The sequence below is a fragment of the Mercenaria mercenaria genome, chromosome 3 (assembly GCF_021730395.1).
Source record: "Mercenaria mercenaria strain notata chromosome 3, MADL_Memer_1, whole genome shotgun sequence".
NCBI classification, from domain to species: domain Eukaryota; kingdom Metazoa; phylum Mollusca; class Bivalvia; order Venerida; family Veneridae; genus Mercenaria; species Mercenaria mercenaria.
The window spans coordinates 43791634-43814925 of record NC_069363.1 but is presented as its reverse complement, the minus strand read 5'-3'; the positions used below and the strand labels follow the sequence as shown (position 1 = coordinate 43814925).

The following is a 23292-nucleotide window of genomic DNA, read 5'->3' as shown; positions in this document are numbered from 1 at the left end:
TTTGTTGTGTTTATTTCAATAAAATGTCGAAATTTGCGGGAAATTTTATCAGGAAGCATCGCAAAGATGACGTCATTTTAACGACGTCATCGTCATATTGTTTCCGGCTTTCAGTACGCTCGGTAAACTTTTAGACGTTAATCCGGGTATCAGATTTGATAATTTTCACTGAGTGGCCAGTGAGTTTATCAGGATATAATTCACCGTTATATTTCGATAAACCACCGAAAAAACATAAAATAAAATGACATAATTACACATGGTTTTTAGATGGAAATTGATGAAAATGTAGACCTTTTTGTTATCTCGGTTTAAGATTCTATGTTATGGGTACTATGATAAATTCTGTGAAAACGATAAACAACCATGATCAGTTTATTTTCACCCACTTTAACATTTTTCAGTGTTATATATAGTTTCTATGCCAAACTTGGTGGAAATGAACACGTTGAAAAATTTCATCCAAACTGTAGACAGGTAGCTTTAAAGCCAGTCAATACCTATAAATGCATAATGTAAAATATTCAGAAAAATTATCTAATGCAGCCGTGACGCAATAGAAACCAGTTGCAAAATAGAAATAATTTAGCCTTACTTTATATATTACTGCATCAGTTTGAATATAATGGCTTTACAACTTTTAACATCTGATAATTTGTTGTCTTTTCTTTTTTCATTTGATGATCAAAAACGATAAGAAGACAAGAAATATTTACCATTGCCATCATGAGATCAACAGGGCTGAGTTTGCTTGGGTTGATCTTGTGGACTGTCTTCTTTATCTCGTCAAAGGTGAGTCTGTTGTTTGGGTCATCATTCCAACATTCGTCGATTAACTTAAAAAAAGACAAAACACTTAACTAATCCGTGAAATATTACAAGATCTTACAGAAAACTTTCGAAAGCATGTCTAGCCTATCATCTTTAAAGTTTACAGTTTTGATTTTCGTTCATTAACAATATATTTAATAAAATGAATGTTGGAAACTGTTAGTCTAAATTGTTCTTGTGTTATGTCACAACCGCTATGGCGCGACTGTGTCTCGTATAGTATTGACATACAATGGCATTAGGTTAAAACGGTTTCGTCGAAAAAGCAGGTATATATAAGACACATGATACCAGCATATAAGCTGCGGGACAGGGACAGATGTCGTCCTTGTTCTCACACAATTCTGGATCGAAATTTGGCATAGGAGGCTTCCACCCTGGTTCAACGCTAAAGGCGTCTTCGTCCTGAAAACGAACACCTAGATTTGCTAAAACAACATTTCACATTATTCTTGTTTTTAAGAAACCACATTAAGAACTGGGTATCCTTAAATCGTGAGATTTACTCTGCTATTCTACATTTTAAAAATACTTTAATACAATTTTATTTTCCACACTTCTTTAAATACTCTTGTAAAAGTAATTGTCTGATTTAGATATATTTCCTTTGAACTTCTAGATTATAATGTACTTGAAACAGCACCGAAAGTTATGACTGAATGTAATGTACATCTTCAGTATCCATATTTATATATAGGCTGTAGGATCAAAGAGTACAACAGTTTTTTTTCTTCAAAATCTGAATTTAATATATTTAAATAACCAACAAACTGACCCCGTATGGATCGTTTCTTGTCGCTATCTCAACAAGAATGATAGAGAAAGCATAAACATCGCCGGCTATTGTCGGTACATACGCCTTCTGATCTAGAAACTCAGGCGCTTTGTACACTTGCGCACGTTTTTCCTGATAAAACTCATCTTCATTATCTTCAAAATCATCCTCTTCATCATCCAACATCACTTCGTCGTGTGTCCTCAATGTTTGGATGCCAAAATCTGTAATTCATTTACATATTAGAATTAAGGTATAAAGTCCACCACAGTCAATCCTTAAAATAATAAAAGCGATATAAAGCATGCATGAAAAGTATATACAGTTCAAACTCGTTATCTCAAATTCCAAGGGATCGAGCGTTTTAGTTCGAGATAATCAAAATTCGACCTAAACGGTTTTGTGCCCGTGTTTTCGAGATATCTTTTTGTAATCTAACAAATGTTCTATTGAGGTGTAATAAAACAGACAAACTATTATTTATGTTACACTTGTTTATTTTTTCTTGTGATAAAATTTATATAAGAAAATATATATGGGTAATATGCAAACATTGAAGTAAAAATTTTCAAAAGTTCAAAGTCTAGATTTTCAGAGTCAAATTTCAAATCGACCATGATAACCAGATTTTTCATCCCTGGTCCATTTGTAAAACAATAATCTATTCTTTTGAGAAAAAAAATGTGCAACAGTGAATCAGAATAATGTTCTCAAGGTGCAAAACAACTGAAAAAAGCAACTTGTGATCCTAGTAAGGTTTGAACTTATGTCCTGAAAAAAGATCTTCAGTCAAGAACTTAAACCACTAGGCTACAGAATCAATTGAAGAGTATCCGAAAGGAGGTTTTCAATGAAGTATCTAAATCCTTTAATTTTGTCATTTTTTTAACGTCTCTGTACTATAACGGCAATGTTATACCTGTCGATATATCTGAAACTTTTCAAAATATTTTAAAGGATTCTTTTAAGCATTCGGTAATTTTGTCTTCTCTGGGTGCACGATAGTCACGTCAAGAACCATTCAAATACGTGATCTCCTGGCGGAGAGCTGTGAAACTACTTAACCCGAATTACTGCTCTTCCTAATTTTTTTTTATGGTAAATCAAATTCTTCAAGAAAAAAAGATGTTCTTTCTGTAAGCCTGTAGTGAAGAGCATTTGATTAGAGAACATTGAAACAATCTAAGTTCAGGCAATTTGATGTCAAAGACCTAAACAACTCTCTAAAAGTGAGACGGGATGTAAATCTAAGACACTATCTCTGTATACACATATATTGGTATATACATATATCAGTATTTCAAATTTACCTGTTACTTTTACCGTCCACCTATCATCTATAACACAATTGTTAGACTTCAAACGACCGTGGTATATCTTATGGTTGTGTAAATACTGCATCCCACGTGATATGTCAGTAGCAAATGAAAACCTTTAAAAACGTAATATATATTTAAGGGCAAATGCCACAGTTGCTTATATGTATGTACGGTAGTAGTAAAGTAATTGTTTGTGCGAAGTCAATCTAACCTCATTTGACCTTTTGACCCTCGGTCCGAACTGACCAATGCCGGCCAATTTAAAAAATAAGAAAAAAAAACAGGTTTTCAGGTTGCTTTAACTTGACAAAACCTTACCAATTAACAAAAATGAGAACAAAATCTAAAAATATTAAAAATAATTAACTATAAAATAATTAACTATAAAATGTACCTCCTGTAATATTACTTCCGGATTTCTTATTTATATACTAACTATTATACCGCAGTTAAACAGACGATTTATTGTCGCATTCCTTTTATCAGCTGTTATTTGCAATAATCAATAAAGCGGCACCGGTGCATTAAACCAATATTTGTTTAAAGTTGTTGATATTGATAAACTTGAAAATGACACCGGTGTTGATAAATAGTTTTTGTTGAAACAGTTTATTGAGAATTACGCTGTAATCCGTCTGCACTTAATGACCTTAGTATAGAACGTTTCGCAGACGACATATGTGTCAGTTTTTGTTGAAACAGTTTATTGAGAATTACGCTGTAATTCATAACAATTTTTAAAACCATTAAACGTATAGATTATAGCTTTGTAATTTGGTGACACACGGTGTGTTTACAATCAATATTATAAGTTAAACAGACGATTTATTGCATTCCTTTTAAGATAAACATATATCGAGGAGTTGTTTATACAACATATTTGATCTTATTTTCAATTAGTAAGTATATTATCAGGGTACACATAGTAATTAAACCTTTAATCCAAAAGGCTGTTTCTATCATAGGATACAGGTTCATCTGATATGTAGAATTTGATGTAACTGCCCATCAAAAGCATAAATGTTAATTCTGTAAATGCTGAATCGTCATACGGGTGAATATCAAACATTGTTCCTTGTTTTAGATAAATTTTAATTTTTTTCTTATACATAGATATTAACTTATCAGTATCAAAGTCCTCAGCTGCCTCAGCTGTTATGTTTACATTATCAAATATACCAAAAAGTAAAACATCATCCTGAGGCCTATCATTCCGCCACCTAAATATAAAATGTGATATTGGGCTTTTAGTCGGTTTATACGGTTCACCCGGAGAGCTCGCACCCTTTAATAAAATCTTAATATCTATTATATAAGTTCCGGTTTTTCTGACTATAAACACACCACTCAAAAGCATATTTAGTACATTTATTTTATATTGTTGGTTTATGCTTATAAAATCTTTATAATCTAAGATAATTCCAGGTCTTATTTCAAATATATTTAAATAGTTCAAGCGGCCATATTTTTTATATTTGAATGTATCCAGGCAACCACGACTTCAAAATACTTTTCATTTCTGTATGTACTACAAAAGTCTGATTATAATAGATTCAAAGAGAAACGGCTTCATGTCTCACTTCCTCTCTAAACCCTGTTTTCTATTTTTCCTGTCTTCTTTTTAAGTTTAAGAATATACAGCTTAATCATCTCACTCGTTTTGTTGATCAACTTCAGAAGCAGATAAATTGTCCAACAACAACTTTTGGTTCTAGCTATTGTTTTTTTCTTGTTTTTAAGAAAACATGTTACTTTTGTATTTTCTTCGCATTAGTGGTAATTCTGTCACCAGTACGGTTATTGCTTTAGTATTAGCAGTAATTACTGGTATTAGCAGGATTGAATTCTCCCTTTTTTATTGGATATTTAATAACTACAGAGAGTCCCAATCATTTTATTATTTTTTTAATTTTATCATTATTTTATCATTAATTATCTTAATTGCTTCTTCTCTTGTTAGCCTGTTTTTCAACTACAGAGTCCAGATCATTTATTATTTTTTTTAATGTTATCACATAAATTCTTATTTCTTCTTGTATTTTTTTGTAATATTACTTAATCTGCATATTTTAAATTGTGACGGTTGTCACAATACTAATACCAATTTCGAATTTGTTTTTTCAAGTCATCTATTTTCGAATTAATTTCTTTTTAAGGTTACCTAATGCTGTATCAAGATCACAACCGTCTTGTGAGGCTGCCCTTTTTCCAGTTCAGATTTATATCTGCCAATTTATGTGAAAATGTTCGATAATCTTGAGTCCCTGTTTGTCATTTCAGTCTTTAGTTTATTTATTTCTGTCTGATTTCTTTTCTAACTGGATGACTATTTGTAACTTTTTCTCACTTCAATACTCGTGTCTTTTATTCTTCATGTTTAATATCATACTACCTTTATTCTTGAAAGTGGGGTGATAAAATGTTTAAATTACTCGAAAAACTTCTTTCTTTTATGTTGTCATCTGTCAAAATTCAGATTTCTCTCAAGTCTTTAATAGAATCAACCATAGCTTTCATTCTTCCTTCATTTTACCTTGTAATTGAGAATTAATATATTCTTTTTAAAATCTTTTGTTAATTCTTCAATATTCTTTACTTCTTCGTCTAAGTGTTTGTTTTTATACCTTTTGATGTCTTCAAGTTTAGTTCATCTATACGACACTTTGAATTTTTTTATACACACAACCGTCTTGGAACTGCATCGTTGGTTTATCTGGATTTCCCCTAGTTTATTATTCATACCCCCCATAGCTAATGCTCTGTTCATGTGTTTAGCAAGTTCCTTCTTTTCTGTGAAGATACGATCCGTTTCTTTTTACAGCTTTTTTTAATTGCTTTTTAGTAGCATAATCACTTAAGCCATATCAAAATTGAACTTTATACTATACGTCAGTTGATTCATTTGGTTTTACATCATTAAAAACTCCCATTATATAATTATTATATATTACCAGTAAAGTTTTTTTCTCTTAACACTTCCTTGGTTTGTCAATATATAAGAAATCATATTTTTGATTGTTGGGGGGGGTGCATTATCAAAAGTATCACGATCTATATTTTGTTCCACATCACAAATCCATTATTTAATTCCATTTTACCTGACTTTTCAAACAATATAATGTGACCATTAATCGAATATCTTTGTGGTGTTTTTAAGAGTAAGACTGACTTAAATAAATCAACACACGTTTTTTGTGGTCGTCCTTGAATAAGTATTTTTGTTTATGTTCATTTTTGAACCTTTTTTAATCTTCACCTACAAAATCATCAAATATACTACTTTTTGTTTTTTTCTGATTCAAAGATTCTCACATGAAGGTTCAATTTGGTTCGGGATCCTGAATATTCAAGTTTTCATTTGGGTCTACTTTAATTTTTTTTTGCAATTTCATTTAGTGATTTCATTAAATCCTGATATTTAGATTAGTTCACGTTTTTAGCATAAATATAATTGTAATCATAATATATCAAGGTTTTCGAAGTATTGCATTAAGTGTATTTGTTTTCCAGATACTGACGATCCACATATTAACATTCTAAAACATAATCTGCATAAAATGATAAATGGTTTAAAGTTATGGATTTATCATTTTTTGTATCATAATTTGGAATTTCCATTTATATAATATTACTTATTTACATATTTACATTATTTTACATTATTTTGACATATCTTACAATTCTTTTACATTATCTTTATATTATTATATAAATGCAAGCAAAACTGTAATGAAAATAAGAATACGAAAAAAATTAGGCGGGTGCAAAAGATGAGAGATCGTCTGGAAAAATAATGAGAGAAAAAATAAGCAAAGCTACAACATCGGGAGATGACACTGACATTCTAAGCCAATTACTGAAAAAATTAGAAAGTCAAAAAGACCAATTATCAGTCATGTTAAAAAGCAGAACCTGGAATTAAGGAGCAATCGCGTTACTTCTCTTCCAAAAATTTTTTGTTGATAAAATAAAAAAGAAGTAACAACAACAAAAATTGGCAGAGATAACGGGAAGAACAACCACCTCCTGGACTACACCAACCATTACAACCATACCGCCGGAATATACTATGGGTTTTTTGGAGAGCTATTCCGAGAACCTCCGAGACTTAACAGAAAAAATTGAGGCAAATTTTTAGATAATATATAAATATTGATAAAGATATAATATCAGAATATGGATGCTACAATTAACAGAGTTAGTAATAACACACAATAGAGATTATTGATAAAACAATACAAGAGTTACCGAAGATTAAAGGTCTTTGACTCGTAAATAAATAAACACAGTAAAAAAATCCAGATGAATATTTGAATTTACAAATGGCAGAACTATGACTGCAGGGAGTATGTTTCGGAGTTAGAATTACATAAAGAAAATCTTAAAGATACAAAAATGACGCTTATTAAAAATTAAGACTCAAAGATATTTGGACAGATGGACAAGGAATAAGATATCATAACCCATATAAAGTTTCACCAAATGCAGCAATCCTGTAATTTAATTATTAACTCAATAAACTTTATGGTCCAAAGACAAATAATTGCTAAGGGGGGGGGAGGGGGGGGGGTAGAATAAACTGGAAAAGAGTAAATTAACACTAACGTATAGATTTGATTTAATTGAGTTTGATTAATAAAAGATATAACAATATAAAAAACATTCATTCATCAATAAAAATATTTAAAGACTTACAGAAAAAAAAATTCCAAAGGAATTAACCTATCCATAAAAGATCTAATGAAATTTAAAAAAAGTAATTAGGGGACAAGGTTATGACGTTTGTCCATGTAATATATCCAAAAGACCTTGGTTAATGACTTAGAGTTCATTTGGTGGTTTTCAAATAATGCTGGAATAATAATGAAGAACTAAAAAATTAAGGTATTAGAATAATTCATGAACTATTAAAATTAATTCTCTTTTACCATAACAACATTAAAAGTTATAGAAAAATTATTTTTCTTTTGATATAGCAATGGAATCAAAAAATAGTATTAAGTTCGAAACAGTAAAGAATAAAAAAATACTTCCGAGTATTTTACATAGATGTAGTCGTTCGTTATTTTAGTAAGAAATAAAACCTTACTGTGTTGGTTTGGATAGTATTAACCTATGACCTATTCTTGCATAATATTAGTGATGAATATGACACAAAAGAATTCGTTATCATAATGGTAAGGATTGAAATATTATATTTACAAATGGTTCTTACAGTTACACAGATATTAATAATTATATTAGGGAACATTAATAAGTAATGAGAATTATGAATTTGATAAATCAGAAAGTGCTCCAATAAGTTTTTGGAATTTGATTAAGTAGTTTTAAGATTTTGATTTCAATTCAGATATTTTAAGTTGGATTTGGAAATATTCAAATTTTCATACATTGCTTGGATTTGAGAAAAAAAAAAAATGGAAAATACTGATGGGGAACTAAAACACCCCAAATATAACTAACTCTGTTGGATCCATTTTAACCTTCATATTGTGTATCTTATTGATATTCCTTGTTGATGGTAATGTCAGTATATTATCTATGCTTTAGAAAAGTACTGCAGATTTAACATAGCTTAATCCCATTTTACAAAAGACCCAAAGAGTTGGATATTCGGAAATTAATACATATATAGTAATTCAATTAGAATATATTTACATATGTAATTTTGGGTAAGAATAATTATTTATGATGGTTGAAACAAGTTTTACCTTAATATTAAAAGAAATTTAATTAACTAAAGTTTTTAAAACTTTTATTAAAATTTAGTTTTAATATTACAAAAAGTTTTATGACAAAAATAAAAGGAGATTTTTTTGTTGATGCACACAGGAGAAGAATCATACACGGAACAGGTATTTTTGACACTTTAACGAATTAATTAAATCTCATAGCACAGCTGGAAAAAAAGCTTGGAAACAGCAGGAAAAGCAGCACTTAGTGTAACAAAAAGGTTGGAACAAAGTTGAAATTTACTGACTATACAATTCTGTAAACCTTAAAAGAAACCGCTCCAGCGTTGGTAATTTAATTCCAAGGATTACAAGAAAAGAATAATAGTAAAATAGTAAGGAGGAGGAGATATTAATATAAATTAATATATGTTTGTCATGATCTGTGACTTTCATTCTCGTGCTGGAACTTCAGCTCACAAAAACGTATTAACAGAATTTAATTTATAAAAATAAAGTTTTAACTTTATACAAAATAAAATAATATATAATATATACCTGGTTAGAACAAAAGAATATTGTGAAAGATATGAATTAACTCCTATCAAAATTAGATCCACTTTCATATCTGTCTGGGAAATTCATGTGAAGCACAAAAAAACGGAATATCACTTTACAATTAATGAGAAGCTCATATTTTGATTGGTTTAATGGTTATTTTTGAAGTAAGTTTTAAGTAATAAACTTGCTAATGGTAAATAATTATGCGGGTGGAGATCAAATTGCTCTAATTAATAATGCGCTTCATTCTTGATCCGTTAGTGTTTACCCAAATGGAAAAATTGTTTTATGATTGTAATAATTTATATACGGTAGTAAATGTAAGATTTGGTTGAACTATCTGAAGATTATGCAAAATCAACTGGAACAAAATGATTTTATTTATTAGATACTACTGCTACTGTTGCTGCTGACTGCTGCCGCTGATAATAATTCGGGTTTGCTTTAGAAAGGATTAATCCAAGGTGGTAAAGAAGTAAAATACTAAGATTCCATTCAAATTATTCTTTTTTTCAGTGGTTTAGACAACTACTCTTTTACCCCAAGTCAAATTCAAATAACACTACGCTGACAGATGATGATGAATTAATTTTTCAGAGCTAAATGCGCTGTCATGCTTGGTATATAATTGTAACAAATTAATTCTTGGGTCCACTTTTTAATTTTTAATGAATTTGGGTTTGATCTAAGTACGACTGTAAAATTTAAAAAGCACGAGGTCATACCTTAGGGAAATGGTGACACAATCAAACTGATACACACAAACTAATATAACCTTTAGAAACGGCTGGTGTAATAAAACCATCAACATGTATTTGTTTATTTACAACTACCTGACAAAAGTATTCACAAAGACATAACCCACCTTTATTAGATCATTTCAAATGTAATCCAGATAATGATAATTGCATTTGAGCTCCTGTCGTCTTGAAGTTGTAATGTGTTTTTAATCCAGAAACAGAATACACAGTAATATGCAGATTAATGAGGATGTAATAATTTATTACTATAAACAAATAACCAAACGAACTGGAAGGCTTTTAAATAGATTTAATTTTGTAAAAGTTTGTTTGGATTTGTTCATTTAACTTGGAATATAAAAGGAAGTACTAGCAGAAGATCCTAAGCATATTCCCATTAAGCTAATTAAATCTTCCACCAGCAGCTAATATTCTTTTTTACGCAATTGTCATTTATGAGGAAACAGTTGAAATAAATACTATTTGAAATGAACTTGTTTATTGTTTAAATAAAATAAATTTTAAATATAATAATGTCATCAATGAATTTGAATATAAAATTAACCTTACAGATGGACAACAGAAAAATTTTAGCACAGCTTATATAATAAGTGCCACATCCTTTTAGATTAAAACATAAACAATTACATTGAAACTTCCCGTTACTTTTAACAAAAACACAATTAATCAAAATTAAAAAAAGCTGTGTGCAAATCAAAAGGGATTGAAATTACATTTCCAACAGTTAAAACAACATGTCCATATCAAGGTCAACAAAGGTGGATTTTTGGAGCTTTGGCTGGGTTTGTTTAGGAAAACAATTCTTCCAATGCAGCAAAAATACTCCAAAAATATTAGGCCCCTCTAGGCATTGCGCGTTGTCTGGGCTAGCCGTCACTGGTGTCGTAAAATACTTGGAAATGTATGATTTCAGGACTAATGATAAGAGACTATGATAGCACCATATCTTACCACCTATCAAGCAAACAATTAGTAGGATCATGGAGTGATTAATTAACACAAAAACCAAAACAAGACGGTTGGCTTTTTAGTAATGTTGGCTGCTGGCTAGGAATACCTTGATGTACCATCTTTGTTAGATGGGAAGGACAATGGCCAGGGCATACAATTGATTTCTCACGAATGACCTTACAGCCGAATGCCTATAGTAAAAAAAAAAATAAATTTAAAACAAACCATATCTAAACTTTGAATTGAACCATGGTAAAACAAGTAAATTAAAAACTTAGGGTGATTTATAAAATAATTTATTAAAATAAAAGAAAGGTTGAATGTGGAATTATAAATTTGAGGACGACTCTGTTGGTCCGGAACACATTGGGTTTGTTAATTTAAATATAGTACTTTGAATCCCTTGGACTTCCTCCACCAAAAGAATAATTCATTATATACCAAATGTAAATACAACAATGTTCATTCAGACAAACAAGTATCTTTGTGGATATTATTGTTTATTTTTCATTACAATGTTACAAATAAAGTACCGTTTATGATTTATTGTATAAAATAACTAAAATTAATAACAAAGAGTAAATGCACCAAACTATTATCATATTTGTTTTTTTTTTTTTTTTTATGATTTTAATAAAAAGACCTTTATTTAACTGAATTTAACTGGAATAATTAATATAATGGGAATATTCCAATCTATAATGAAAAATTAAATAAAATAGAACAAAAACATAGAAAGACAATTAATAAGAAACGTCCTTGTTTTTTTAACCAGTTTACCCAGAATACCGAATGGTGGATTATTTTGCAATGGAAACTGTAAATGCTAGTCCGGTTTAGTTCAAATGGTAATAATGTAAGAATTAGTTTAATTGCATTTCAATTATTCTGTTGATGCAATTTATTAGATAAAGGAGAAGCTAATTAACAATTACAATAAAGAAAATGTAATTCTTCAAGTACGATGTAAAAAATACAAAAAAATGATCTATTTCTATTAATTATGCTAATAAATTTTAAAATAATGATGTTATTTATATTCATTCTTGTTAAAACTTTTAAAATATTCATTAACAATTTTATGGTTCTATACTTTCTAAAAACTTTATAAAACTTTATAAAAACTTTAATTAATTTAAGAATAAGCTAATGTATCATACCATTATCAAGATATATCTTTTATCGGTCATAAACATGAGAGATGTTTTATTTATACCTACTGAAAGATTGTTTTAATTAGAACGCATACTTTAAAGTTGTATTTACTTTTTTACTTTGGTTGAATTAAACAAGTATCTTTTATTAATTTTTTTATGAACTATTGTTTTTCTTAACAACAAATTTTTTTTTTTTTTAATCCTTTACTTTTTTTAATGTTAACTTCGTTTTTCCCTTTCGAATAATATGATACAATTTTACTTCTTAATGCCAACATTCAACAATTAATACTACACCGGCAACTTCCTCTTTAAATTTTTCCAAATTACTTTTTTATATTATCAAAAATAAAATGTTGAATACTATCATAATCACTATTATCAAATAACTCTTGTCCTTATAAAAAGTTCTTTATATGCATCTTTGGTTTTTAATTTCATAACATAATGAATCAGTGTCAGTAACATAATTTACATTACCCTCGTACTTTTCCATACTATAATTCTAATGCAAATCATACATTTATTTTTGAATAAATCTAGAATGCACATTCCAACATAACAAGGTCTGTTTAATACAAAACTTTCTTTTATTCCTATGATACCAAAAAGGTTAGGTTAACATCGTTGAACTAACAAAGGAAGGTTTTGCTATATATTTTAAGAAATATTTTCATCATGAGTTAATTTAATATTAACCCTTTGCGTAAATTCCCATCGTCCTTACCGAATAAGATGTCTTCCCTTAACTTAAAAAAGTCCTTTTCAAATGAATTTTTTCTTTAGATCTTTTTTGAGTATTAAAATCATATACTTTTTTAACCAAGGACTTCGTCAAAGTTAATTTTTATGTATTTTGTTCTTTTTAAAAAACCTAATTGTGTATATAGTTCAAGATTTTTATATTACTACATAATTTTGTTTTTTCATTAAAGTTGAACCAACTTCTTAATCATTACTTTTTCCTATTTCAAATTCTGTTTTAATACGTTTTACTATAATCAGAAAGCCATTGATCTGTATTTTTAATATTTTTCAGGAGCTAGGATAATCGTTGTGGTCCTTTATGTAATTCTTTTGGATATTCAAGATCACATTCAACTATAAGTAGTTTTTAAACCTTTTGCAATTAATGTCTTAATTGTTTTTCTCGGATCTCAATTTAAAGTTTCCAGAGGTACATTTTGACATATACCCAACCGTAAAGGTTATTGGCGGCAAGGTCCAACATCATGTATTTGCTTTCTTCTTTTGAATTATAATCCTTCATATATTTATTGTTCTTTCTTTACTGTATCTGTTTGAATATAACGTTATTCCTCCTCTCGTTCCCCTTCAAATAAAAATATACATATCAATATCAGTTATTAAATCTAACTTATTCAGTCATTTTTCTAACATTGCATCCGCAAGCTAACCCAGGACTACTAATAATGTACAAGGAATCTAAGTTGTAGTACTCCTAAACATAAGTTTCTAAAATTTCGAATCATCATTCTAAAAGTAATACGTCAGTTTTAAATAAGATCAGGTATTCTCCTCTTGTTTTAATTTTAAGTTATTCCAAACATTTTTATTAGGCATGATTCATATTCGTTTCAGATATATGTGGTTTTCATCATTTAAATTGATAAAACTCTTCTTTGAAGTATTTTGTTTCTTTGAATTTTTAAATGAATCCATGTAATCAATAATGGATAACATTTTGCTTTAATAATCTATATTTTTAATCAAATTCTTGAGATAAATATTTAAATTCGGAATCATTTTACTAGGTTACCATGATTGAGACATAAACTTGAATGAATCAATAAAAGGACAAGTCATAAAATCATAAATGCCATATATCTTTCCATATTGTTAGGAAGAACATTTAATTTCTTTTTTAAATTTTCCTATTTGGGGTGTTCATCATAAATGACCGTCATAACCTCTTAAATATGAAAAAATAACAGAATTTATGTGTTTAGTTTTAAATTATATTACATTCGGATTGTGAGCACATTCCTCTGATTTCCTGTTATATGACAATGATCACGTACTGCACGTCACCTTCTAATACTATTCTTTTTCACAGATATGACAAAACTTTTGTTTTTAAATTCACTTTCATCTTTTTTAGACATTCTCAAATCTTTGTTAAAATGTTCTTTAAATATTTCTTTACAATATTCATATTCCTCATGCAGTTTTTCAATAAACTTATAAACTGCATTAGGTCCTCTATAAATCTGGGTTGGTTTAGTATATTTATCGTCATAACAACAAACAACTTTATAGCCGTAACCACAATCTATATGATTTTGATATGGTTCAGTAAATGAAGATTCAGTTGATGGTAAAGCAGTTAAAACATTTTTAGTTATTGATTCAAAATCAGCATAAATTACAAAAGGTACTGCTAAACCTTTATGATAATTTTTAAATTGTACTTTACTTCCCTCTTTTGGCATTTTTACACCTTGGGTACCATTAATAGCTAAACAATTTGGAATATGTTCATTTAATATTCTTTCTTGAGTAAAGTGTTGCAGACAAGATCTACAGAAGAAATGTTCACTGTACACACAAAAAGAACGGATATATAATTTCGGACTATAGAAACAGATAAAATCGATTTACATGAACAAATTAAATCTGAAAATTTTAGATCTGATAATTAGAATTTAATTGACACAAATATGATTTAAAAACACTACTGCCGGATTATTTTTCATAATGGCTGAAAACGTTGATAATGGAAATTTACCAAATTCACCAGAGAAAAACTATACATTACTGGAATATAGTGCCGTTACAAATTTTGAAAAAGTGCCTGAAGTGACTTCAAATGATGATAGTGAAATATCAGCTACATCAAATTCAGATTTATTTGATGGAATCATATACAACGTTCTACAAAATGAATCACGTACTACAGTTATATTTGTTTCAAGACCAATATTTGAAATGTACGTTGAAAAATTGAAAGCTGACTTTGGATTGACTATCGATGATAACCTTCACTTTTGTACACATGTTAACAGTTTGAAATGTAATGTTTCAATTGACAAACCCGGAGGTAGTGTTTCTGTGTCAGGAATAGGCCATACAAGATGGCGTGAAACCACATTCGTCAAGTCGGCCAGATTTATTCTTAAGCGATACTTTGATGAATTCAACATGAACACGACAAGAAACCACAATGAATCAACTTACAACTTGGAACATGGAAATATAGGGGGAAATGTGTGTGAAACTAAGCCACAATACACAAGTACGCCACAGCCACAGAAACTTGAGCGGGAATCTCAGCTTGTAAAGTTAGTGTCAGTTATAAGCAATCTAGAATTGGAATTATCTTTGCTCCGGAAAGAAGTGTCCTTGTTAATTAACAACAGACCGACAGAAAAAAACTTCTCCTATGCGGACGCTGCTAGTAGTATACCTCCAGCTGAGACCAAATGCAGTCAAGACAACGTACGTATAACCCCCGTAGTGCCTGCACCGCATGCGAATCTCACACCAACTGACAGACCTAAAACAGCACAGTTGCGTAACCAACCAGCTGGGATACCTATACCTGTCATTACAAACAGAATGGATGCAGATTTAGCAAAGCCGCAGGTGCCAAATCGTGCACCAAAACAGAAGCGTCAGGAACCGAGCGAGGAAAACAACCGTGTATCGAGGGTGGAAAATTGCGCGCCAACTGACCGCAAAACAAAGTCGACCGGAAACAGAATATTATTAATTGGCTCATCCATTCTACATGGCATTAATCCTAAGGGACTGTTAACAAATGTCCACAAACACTCACGAAGTGGTGCCACTATCGACTCAATCATTGATGAAATTGATATGTTTGATCTAAAAACGTTTAAACATGTTATTGTGTATGTCGGCGGAAATGACTCTTCCGCATGCACAGATATTGAGTATTTCGAAAGAGAAATACAATTCATTACTAGACAAAATTAGAAGAGCAAATAATCAAATAGAGGTGACAATATGTAAAATTTGCCCACGTGATGACACGGATGTAACAGATTTCAATAAATCATTACAGATCTTGCCAGCCACTGGAACATAAGATGCATCGACGCATATACACCGTTCTACGGAAAGGGACATACACTAACCAAACGTTATTTTAATGAGCGCGATGGAATTCATCTATCGTTTTCTGGTACAAAACGCTTGCTTGGAGCAATAAATCATGAAGTTAGTATTGTGTCAAATTTTGACACATGTACCTTTCAACGAAATTCGTTTATGATACGCCCCAGGTTTCATCAAGGAAGCGCCAGACCCAGCAGGATATTTCGTTGCACTGCACTATTTGCAAGAAAAACAATCATAACACACGTGACTGTAGAAATCGCCACGGGAGATTCACAGGAAAATGCTACAATTGTAATACAAGTGGCCATAAATCGAAGAACTGTTTCTTTATGAAATAGGACAAAGGCCACTGTGCCTTATCAGAAACAGGTGCTTATATAAAACATGTAACAGATTTCAAGTGTTAGATAATCTTTGCTCATTATGTTCTGCAAGTGTACAGATTTGCACCTGTAATTCTTTATCTTTGAAAATTTGCCAGGAGGCAAAGAACTCTGAACTTGATGTAAATGGCACATCAAACATTTCATTGCATGATAATGTAATAAGTGATGAATTTCAAAATAATTCAAACGCATCTAAGGAATATTCTCTTGACTTAAATTACAAAAAAAAGGATTAAATATTGGTCATCAAAACGTTCAAGGTCTTAACAATAATGAAAAATTCAATGAAATATGTCTGATGCTTAGTTCGCCCGAAAACAAGATTGATATATTTGGCATGTCTGAGACTAAATTTAAAGATGATATTCTGGATAATACACTAATAATCAATGGATATAAAGGTCCCTTTCGAAGAGATAACTATACGCGAAATGGTGGAGGTGGAATAGTTGTATATGTAAAAAGTCATATCGATGTAAAGCGTCGGAACGATCTTGAAACAAATGAAATTGAATCAGTTGTACTAGAGATACGCTTGAAAAATTGTAAACCATTTTTTGTTTGTCAAATATATCGCCATCCTTCCGAAAAAGTTGAATGGAAGGACAATTTTGAAAATTTTGTAGATAATCTATACGCAGAAGACAAAAGAAATTATTATTCTAGGTGATATAAACCGCAATTTACTCAATGAAAATATTAAAAATGAATGGTGCGACTATATAAATTCATTAGGATTAGAACAGTTAGTTCAAGTCCCTACTAGGGTTACGGGCAATACAAGTACCCTTATTGACCATATATATACAAATACACCGCAAAATATAACATCAGTTAACATACCTAAAACCGGAAATAGTGATCATTTTCCAGTGTTCTGTAATCGGAGGCTTAATGAAAATTTTAAATCTGCTACACATGAAACAATATCTTCTCGGAATTTTAAAAGTTTTAATGAAAATATCTTTTGTAAAGAACTTTCAGAAACAAATTGGGACTTAATAACTGAATGCCAAAATATTGATATTATGTTAGAAAAATGGAATACTTTGTTTTTAGATGTCATTGATAAATATGCACCAATGCAAGTTAAACGAGTTAAACGTAAATACCAACCAGATTGGTTCTCCGCAGAGATTTCACAAGCGATAAAAGACCGCGATTCAATTTCTCATAATAAAACATCAAATTTGTATAAGGAAAGGAGAAATAAGGTATTATCATTAATTAGACAGCACAGGAAGCGATTTTACGAGAATAGGATTGAAGAAGGGGAAAATGACCCTAAAACTATTTGGAAAATTTTTAAAGAAGTTGGAACAAACAAAAATAATAATGAAAAAGTATGTATTGAAAAAATAATCGTTAATGACAAAATTATTACAAATAAACAGGAAATAGCAAACAATTTCAACGAGTATTTTTCTACTATCGCTGAAAAATTAAAAGATCCTGTCCCTTTGTCTGACTTCTCACACATAAAAACCTTTGTAGACTCTAAAGTTCCAGCGGAAAATTTTTTCTCAATCCCACTGATATCTGTATTTCAGGTTCAGAAGTTTTTATCAAATCTTGATACATCGAAATCAACAGGACTTGATAACATAGGGCCAAAACTGTTGAAACTTTCATCTCCATTTATATCGCAGAGTCTGACGTTTATTATAAATTGTAGTATATCAAATTCAGCATTTCCCCATGTATGGAAGAATGCTAAAGTAAAGCCATTACACAAAGCTGGCGACCAAGTTAATGTAAATAATTACAGACCAATATCAATTTTACCAACCCTATCTAAATTAATTGAAAAACATGTTCACGATTCCTTAATGTCCCATCTATCAAATTTCAATCTTTTACATGAAAAACAAAGCGGATTTCGGAAATCTCATTCAACAGAAACTGCACTTACAGTCATGATTGATTCGTGGTTAAAAGCAATAAATGATGGTTATTTTAGTAGGCGCCGTAATGATAGACTTTAGAAAAGCATTTGATCTAGTTGATCACGATATTCTTTTGAAAAAACTGGAACTCTATAAATGTAATGATTTGTGTATCAAATGGTTCAAATCATATTTATCAGATCGTCATCAGTTAGTGCAAATTGATAACGCATTATCAAGTAGTTATAATAAAATTACATGCGGCGTGCCACAGGGGTCTATTTTAGGGCCTCTGTTATTTCTTTTATTTATAAATGACCTGCCGCTCACAGTCGGAAATATAGTATCATCTACAGATCTATATGCAGATGATACAACATTATACGATATACAAAATGACAAAACTGTTTTGGAAACAAATCTTAATTCAGCACTATCTGTTTTAGAAATATGGTGCAGAGAAAATGGTATGCAACTCAATACCGATAAGACAAAAGTGATGCTTATAACAACGCAACAAAGGCGGCGGTTTCTTGAAAATAAGGAATTAACTGTTTTGTATAAAAATGTTATGCTTAAACAAAGTCCAAGTGAGAAACTCCTTGGTATTTACATACAGCATGATCTAAAGTGGGATTCGCATTTTAAAGTGATTTGCAAAAAGATATCGTCTTACATTTGGTTACTATCAAGGATAAGGGAATTTCTTGATATAAACTACAGAATCTTATTTTATAAAGCTTATATTCAACCGCATATAGATTATTGCTGTATACTATGGGGAAGTACCATTAATAAAAATATTCAGAAAATTCTTAGATTACAAAAACGTGCATGTAGAACTATTTTAGGATCAAGTTACTCAGACTTCAACCAAGCTCTAAATTGTCTAAACATGCAACGGTTTGATCAGCGTCTGTTTTATCAGAAGCATGCTTTATGTTCAAAGTCGCAAATAATCTGTTACCAAATTATATCTGTGATATGTACAATCAAAAGGAAATGACAAGTGACACCTCTTTAATTTTACGATCAAACACGAATAAAAATTTTCATATACCTAATACGCAATCAGAACTGTTCAAACGAAGTTTACTGTATTCAGGTCCAGTTGCCTGGAATATCTTACCTGTAGATATCAAAGCGTCCAGCTCTCTACAGTCTTTTAAATCAAAATGTAGTAAATGGATAAGTATGCCATGAAATAAGTATGTGATGTTGATTATGAAATATCAATGTTTTCTGTTTTTGTTACACATGTGTATCTTACTTTCTAATGAGATACTTATGTTATTATTTTCTGTTTTCATTTGAATCATATTTGTAAATATTTGTACTATAAGAGGGCCTCATGGAAGATTAGCGTCAGCTAAATGAGTCACCCTCTATAAATAAAGAATTTACTTACTTTACTTACTTACTTACAAAAATGTTTCTTGTTTGTATTTTTTGTTTTGTTATTCATTAATCTGTTAAAGTCTTTTATCCAAACATAATGTTGGACTACAGTTCTTGAGGGCTTACAGTCATCATCAGTTATTTTATCATTTATTTTATCATTTATTTTATCATTAGTAATTAGCAACATGTCACAGTGTTCTTCGTATTGATATTTTGATATGTACAATGGATAAATACTATTTTCTTCATATCCAAATATATTAAATGATATTTCATTTAAAACTTCTATTTTAGGTATTTGATTTAATGTAACAGGAAATTTAATTCCAGTATAATCAAGATCGTTTATATGTTTTTTATAATTTGAAACTCTTTCAGAATGTTTTGTTACAGGAAATTTGTAAGCTAAATGACACCATCTAAAACATTCATTATCATCATTCTTTATATTTATTAATCCTTTCATTGAATTTTGTAATGGTTTTGGTAATTCTAAATAACTTGAAGCAGCCAATGGACTATACTTATATCTATTTATATAATGAGCATCAACTGACTCTATTCTCCAGCCACTTCCTTCAGAAATCCAATTACCAATTCTATTTATTATTTCATCAAAAGCTTGATGTAAAGTTTTTTTTATTTCGTTTGTGTTAATAATTTCTAAAGCCTTTGATTGAAAATAAGCTGATTTATATATTATTTCAGTTTTATCCATTTTTGCAAAAGTTATTTTTAAAACAACATTTATTTTTATACCTTTTAAAGTTTTAAGTTCAGATTTAAGTATTTCATAAGAGTCGTTTATAGTTAAATATAATTGATTCTTTGGATCTTGTCTATATGTAATTTTAATTTCAAATTTCTTATAATATTGTTTTGTAGATCTCTCGATTTCCATCTATATATTATATTTAGAAAAAAAAATCTTCAAGCAAAAAAGGATTAAAAAAATAATTAAAAAAATAATTAAAAAAATAATAAAATAAATAAAGTTTTAAATTATCTTTAAGAAGAAATAAAATATTTAAATTTATATCTTTTTCCATTAACTTTTGATATTCCACATTTTACTCGGTTTGTCCCTTCACAACACATTTTTATTAACCCAGCATTAATACCAAATTCTTTAGATGCTTTGTAAGTGCTTCTATATATTTTTTCTTCATTAGTATCACAGTCGGTTACAATAACTTTTTTAGGATTGTTTCGATAATTATTTGGTCTGGGACAATCACATAATCTTTCATCATTTTCTTCTTCAGTTAATAGACAACCACAGTCCCATTCAAATAAAGTTCTTTTACGAAGATAAGGATCTATAACATTTTGTAATTTATCAATAACGTGATTTTTATATTCATCGCTAACTATTTGATCAAGTTTTGATTTAATAACATTTCTTCTTTTAAGAACTTTCTTATATGAATTTTCATCTGGATTCATTATTTCTCCTAAAGTGCTAGATAATTTTGGCATAATCATTCTATCTACCTTTCTATTAACCATCTATATATAATATACTTATAGAAAAAAAATCTTTAAAAACGCACCTAATGAAATTATATTGATTTGAGAAATTTGTTTATATTATCTATATCTTTTGAATAAGATTTTAAAGTCATTTTTTCTAAATTGTTATCAACTGTTAAAATTTTAATACCTTCTTGAAACATTCTGTTTAACCATTCTTCATGTAATTTGTGTAGGTTTTCTAAATAATCTAAACCAACTTTGTTTTCTTCCGTTCTGTTTCTTTTTTGAAGTCTTTTAAAACATATTTCTGGGTCGGTTTTAACATAAACAAATCCATCAATTGGGTTTTTTCCATATGGTTTTATAATATGATCAGTTAAGAAAAGATTGTATACTGCCCACTCGGGGTCATTTATAACACCGTTGTCGTGATGTTGTTTTGTAAAAACGTTACTGTTAGTTAAATAACAACGTTCAAGGACAGAAACACCATCAAACTGTTTAGCAGAAGATAACATTTTTATATGACTGTTTAAAGTTGTTAGCTGAAAAGGAAATAAATATTTGGAAGGTTCTTGAGCAGCAAGTTCAAAAAGGTTATATGAATTTCCGCTTGGGTTTATAACATTTTGCCATTCGTGAATTGGTTCTGGAATTATATTAAAATTAGGATTATATTCTTTAATAATATCTAAAAACGTACTTTTTCCTGATGCAATATTGCCTTCAACTGATATAATTTTTCTCATTTATATAAAATGCTTATAGAAAAAATCTTTAATAATCTTTAATACAGTTCTTCTTCTTTTTTACTTTTATATCCGTTAAGTTTAAATTCCTTCATATGCATTTCAAGAGGTGTTGAATAATTTTTTTCTTTCTGCATTTCTAATAGTATTGTAAAAATATCCTGAATAACTTTTTTCTCTTCTTCTTTATTTACTTTTCCAATCCGTGCTTTTGTTATAAGTTGTTTTATTTTGTGGTGATGTGATTTTAAAAAAAATTTCTTGTCGTCAAGTTTTAGTCTGTTAGTAAATATGGTAATTACTGATGGAACAGCGCCAGCAACTGCTACAAATATAGGAATAGTTGGAACAAGTGCTAATGCAGCTGAACAACCAAAAACACCTGCTGTAATATATAATCCGGTACTTACTCTCCCACAAAATTTATAACTTTTTCTGTAAGCAGCAGCTAGTTTAGTTAAGTGAATAATTAATTGATCTATTGTTTCTATTCCATTATTATTAGAAATTAGATTTTTATTGCTCATTTATATAATTAAACTTTTTATTTCTAAATTAAATTTGTTCAAGATCGCTAAATGGTACCCAACTATTAAATTTTTCGCTATAACCCTTCCATTTTACTAAAGCTTGTTTTTTCTTATAATTTCGTCTAATAACTTTTTCTATTCTAAAAACTTCTTGTGTAGTAGGTAAAAGTTCTTGTTCATAAAATGAACCTTGAACTATTTCATTATTTAAATCTTTAATAGTGTATGTTCTGGGATTTGTATTATTAATTTTATAAATTATAAATATTTCCTCTGTCCACTTTGGTGTATATCCTTTTTCAAAATGTCTTTTAAGTTTGCTTAAACGAACTCGATCACCAATTTTAAATTTTGCTTTACTCTTTGGTATCTTTAAATCACCATATAAATTAAAGTAAACAGTACCTTTATTTAAGTTTTTACTAGCTTCGGTTGGTGTTATTTTTATACTAGAATGTTTTGTTTTGTTATATTTATCAACCATATCCTGCAAATTATTTAAATAAGTATAAGTATTATTTGCTGTAAAATATTTCCACATTATTCTTTTTAAACTTCTATTAAATCTTTCAATAACTACAGCCTTTCCTTCATTAAATGTATGGTACATATTAATCTTATTTTTATTTAAAAATGATTCAAACTTTTTATTATAAAATTCTTTTCCTTCATCTACCCATAAATTTACTGGTAATCGTCCTTCAGAAATTATTTTTTCAAATGCTTCAGTAAC

The 23292-nt window shown here is 29.4% G+C and overlaps 1 protein-coding gene across 1 annotated transcript in view; it reads right to left on the bottom strand.

Moving 5' to 3' along the window:
* Nucleotides 1-23292, bottom strand: part of LOC123523529 (atrial natriuretic peptide receptor 1-like) — a 44860-nt gene that overhangs the window by 5780 nt on the left and 15788 nt on the right. Inside the window, exons 11-14 of the mRNA XM_045301194.2 lie at nt 2917-3038; nt 1607-1830; nt 1123-1236; nt 717-836 (exon numbers count right to left, since the gene is read on the bottom strand). Of these exons, the coding sequence (XP_045157129.2) occupies nt 717-836; nt 1123-1236; nt 1607-1830; nt 2917-3038 (580 nt within the window). The remainder of the gene's footprint in view (nt 1-716; nt 837-1122; nt 1237-1606; nt 1831-2916; nt 3039-23292) is intronic.